Here is a 4,459-nt window from a genome sequence, read left to right as displayed (position 1 = left end):
GATAGATAGATAGATAGTTAGATAGATAGATAGATAGATAGATAGATAGATAGATAGATAGATAGATAGATAGATTTTAATAAGGAGATAAGCGGAAAATGATACATCATCAGACGACATCCCTTCTCTTTTATTTTGGTAGGCTATTACTTCTTTCTTTATAGATGTGTTCACATCACCACTCACTAAAAGTGGACAAGTCTACCGGACAAGATTATAAATAATGTATTCTTAAAAAAATATATAACCCTCCAGGCTATTGATCAATTCATTATTTATTCATCATTAGAATTAGCGTAATTAAATATTAGCTCACCAAAAATGAGTGGGTCTGTTGCAATGAAAATGGGTTTTAAAAGGTCTGTAATAATTGATTTGTATAGAGACGATCAGCTCCCTCAGGTAACACTTGAGAAGGGGTTCAAGTTTCAGGGCCCTGACGTTTCTCTCCGGAGGAAATGGAGCTGCAAAGAGAGGGCATAGGAGGAGCTCCGAGCCAATCAGAGTCTCCATGCGCACTCTTTAAGGCTGACATAACCAGAAGAGGAACAAATTGTCCTAACAATCGCATCTAACACCGCGGAGACTATCGCCACTGGAATACTCCCCCAATAATCGGATTTCCTTTTTTTTTTTTTTTAATCAGCACCACATTGAACCGAGACACAACTTTAGAAGAAAGGTATTCGAGGGCCGTCTTCGAGCACCCCCCTCTGTTTCAGAGGTATACTTTGGTACTCTTATCTGGCTCTCTTGATCTGTTTCTGTCGTTTAAAGGTGCTTCGCCCATTGACATCATGTCCATGCTGCCCTCGTTTGGGTTTACCCAGGAGCAAGTGGCCTGCGTGTGTGAGGTACTTCAACAGGGGGGCAATTTGGAACGACTGGGTCGCTTTTTGTGGTCCCTGCCAGCATGCGATCACCTGCACAAGAACGAGAGTGTTCTCAAAGCTAAGGCAGTGGTGGCTTTCCACCGGGGAAACTTCCGAGAGCTCTACAAAATATTAGAGAGTCACCAGTTTTCGCCGCACAATCATCCCAAACTCCAGCAGCTTTGGCTGAAGGCTCACTACGTGGAGGCGGAAAAGTTGCGAGGCAGACCTTTGGGTGCAGTGGGCAAGTACAGAGTGCGGAGAAAATTCCCGCTGCCCAGGACCATTTGGGACGGGGAGGAAACGAGTTACTGCTTTAAGGAAAAGTCCCGGGGGGTTCTGAGGGAATGGTACACCCACAATCCGTACCCGTCGCCCCGGGAGAAGAGAGAACTGGCCGAGGCCACTGGACTAACAACCACGCAGGTTAGCAACTGGTTCAAGAACAGAAGGCAGCGAGATCGCGCCGCCGAGGCGAAAGAACGGTAAGGCTAATGTCATTCAAAAGGGATGCCCGTGATAATTTCACCACTGTCCGGATTTATAAGAAAGCCCGGTTTACTATATGGTGTGATGAAACAGCCGCAAGGTTTTCAAAGTTAGCCGAAGAAGCGTAACGGAATGTTTCACGAAGTGAGCGAAACGTAATGGTGAACATTTAGAAATGTCTGCACATAAACGATTTCATCAGCAAAAAAACACTGATATAGCGGTCACGCAAATGATACAACTGACTCGATAAAGCAAATGCTTTGGTTGAAGTGCGAAATTTACATGCCGTCAAAGGGCCTTGTAGTACACTTTAAACAAACGAGCAATCAAAACTTAATTTCACGGCGATTCATAATTCATTACATTTCAATCATGTTCGTGTTACTTTCTAAAGCTAATAAAAGTGTTTATCAGGAGTGTTCTCTAAGAAATAATTTACAAAAAGTAACAGAATGTTTTAACAGAAACGCAGGATACCCCAGCTGTCACGCAGCAAAAAATAGTCCTCCTCGAATCAACTTTAGTAATCTGGCGTCATAAGCACGTTTTAAGAATTAAAAATCTTGATTTTTCTTAAATTTTTGATTTGCTAGTAAAATGTCTGCTCTACCTAGTCATGTGCTATCATAGATGTCAAGTGTTTATTTATAAAAGACGATACGTTCATTACAATTAATGACAACATCCAAAATAACAAAAAAGAAAATGCAAGTGTTACCATTAGTAAGGTGATCAATACAGGCATTACAACTACTACTAATAATAACAATAATCATATATTAAGTCATATTAGCAAATATGAAAGCATAACAAGGTGATTTTAGGGCAATATACATTACAGGAAATGACAAATGGCAAAAGCCTAAAAATGAACATTTTGGTTATAGTTTGTGTTAAATCAGATAATCTATTACACTAGTTAAAGGTGACATTATTATTTTGTAATATTTAAAATATCCTATTTTAAATTACAAGTTGCAACAAGCAAAAATAAAAGGTTTAAAACAACAAAATATCCTCATTATAGTTAAAACGTCTGCTAAGGGCATCAAAAATGCAATAATAAAAAAAAAATACCTTTTAAATAACTATTGCAAGAAGTATTTTTAATGATTAAAATTATATTTAATTATTTTGAGATTTTAAATTGCCATTACTGCCTGTGATAGATTCTATTTTTGTTATTTCTCTGGTAGCCATAATTGTATTTCCAAAGATATAGTTTGGTGTCTTATGAATGTGCTCATCTGACAGCTTCACTTCACCATCTTAGAAATGCGACAGTCAAACATATACAGCTTGTGATAAACTTGTATTACTGTGATCAACTAATTCTTCCAGAAAGCTGCATTTTATATAATTATCTTTCAGCGTAAAATTGAACAGAATTTCAAGGTAATTGTGCTGTCTGAGCAGCTGCAAACTTAACAGGAAAAAGTATATAATCGCCACCTACTCTATAATTGCAAATTGTATCATTACTGTTAGATTTATAATAATATGTTATGCACTGCATTTATCAAATCAGTGCTCTACACATGTACACACATACATACCTATTACAGAAGAATGTGATTTACCATCTCTAATAAATCAGTGAATCCTATCATGATTCAACATATGAAAAAATCCATTTTTCAGGGCCACATATGATCTATTTTGGGGTGTATCATATTTGGGAATGCCTATTTTTCAGGCTTTATGGCCAAATTTACTTCCAGTGTCTCGCTGTCTGATTTTAGCAGCGGACGAGAGATACTGGTCATTTTGTGTATGCTGAACTTATCCCCAAGTCTGACGGCTGTTTCCCGGGGTCAACCCCGGTCTGTTTTCTTTCCACAACACACAGGGAGAACAGTGAGAACAATAATTCAGGAGGCAGTAAACAGAACCAGCTGTCCCCTCTGGATGGGGCCAAGTCCCTGATGTCAAGCTCTGAAGATGACTTCTCTCCACCGCAAAGCCCTGATCAGAACTCGGTCCTGCTGCTACAGGGGAACATGAATCACAGTGGGGGCTCCACGTACCCAATGAGCAGCCTTCAAGGACATCCACACCAGCTGCAGGACTCTCTTCTTGGACCCCTCACATCCAGTCTGGTGGATCTTGGCTCCTAAAGAGCCACTAAAATGTTTCTTTTTGTACAGTAAGAGACGGTGACGCTTCTGATGACTCTCATATGAAGACCAGGATAAAAAAAAAAAGAGACTTCTCTTAAATTACCTTAATGCTCTTCTTCACAAACTGGCATATCCTCTTTGAGGGTAAATGTGTATGTATGCACACATACACCTCACAAATACAGTACATGCAGACATCTCACCAGAGAGACAGTGCTGATACTTTATTACTGTCAGTATAATTTACATTTAAAAGATCATTGTCATATTAAAATGGTTTTAAATTTACTCTTTTTTCTTAATTTATGATATGTTGGTCTTTCCAGGTAGATAAACATATAAAACAGCCTTAAAAAGGAAACATGGAAACAAATAATCACTTGAACCCCCTTGAAGTTTACATTTTCATATTCGGTTTTAGTGTTTAAGGTTCCAGATAGTTTACAATAAAATATGAGCACATAGAGGTGAGTGTTTATGTGTGTGGATTTATTATCATTTATGTCGTTTATAATGTATGGTGTATAGAACCCCTCAAGATTAGAACTCCAGAAGGCCCATGGATCGAATGAAATAACTTTAAATATCATACCTCAAATAAGATTGATAAAACATATCCTTGTGCTTTAAAAGTGTTAATACCACATTACCCTAATCTTACAACTGACAAAAATGTAAAGGACTCTGAGGCTGTGCTGTCTGTTAACGCCGTATTCAAAAGCAAAGTCGTTTCATGAAGTTTAGGTTGACCAAGAGCTTCTTGAGGTGTGACATTCGGAACATCGTGTACCTAAACTTTTTTTTTTTGCGAAACGTTTAGTTTTCCTTAAAGCAAAACCGCTAATAATATGTCTGTTCGTAAAAACGATCAGTTCCTCTGTCGTGTGTATACGTAATCTTGCCGTAGCTATAACGACACTCTAGCAATCAGAAAATGAGTGACTGCAGTAAACCAGCAAATACAGCAAGTGCAAA

General features: G+C 38.4%; 1 protein-coding gene across 1 annotated transcript; it reads left to right on the top strand.

Annotated features, from left to right (window-relative positions):
* The first annotated feature begins 637 nt into the window (after positions 1–637).
* On the top strand, positions 638–3,950 carry LOC120518673 (homeobox protein six1b). The gene is made up of 2 exons (XM_039741585.1): positions 638–1,357; positions 3,214–3,950. The coding sequence occupies exons 1-2, from the start codon at positions 798–800 to the stop codon at positions 3,479–3,481; spliced, it is 828 nt and encodes a 275-aa protein (XP_039597519.1). The 5' UTR covers positions 638–797; the 3' UTR covers positions 3,482–3,950.
* Positions 3,951–4,459: the final 509 nt, after the last annotated feature.

This window comes from Polypterus senegalus, chromosome 18 (assembly GCF_016835505.1).
Source record: "Polypterus senegalus isolate Bchr_013 chromosome 18, ASM1683550v1, whole genome shotgun sequence".
NCBI classification, from domain to species: Eukaryota; Metazoa; Chordata; class Cladistia; order Polypteriformes; family Polypteridae; genus Polypterus; species Polypterus senegalus.
Note: the sequence above shows the minus strand (reverse complement) of the source record. Positions and strands in the feature narration are given on the sequence as shown.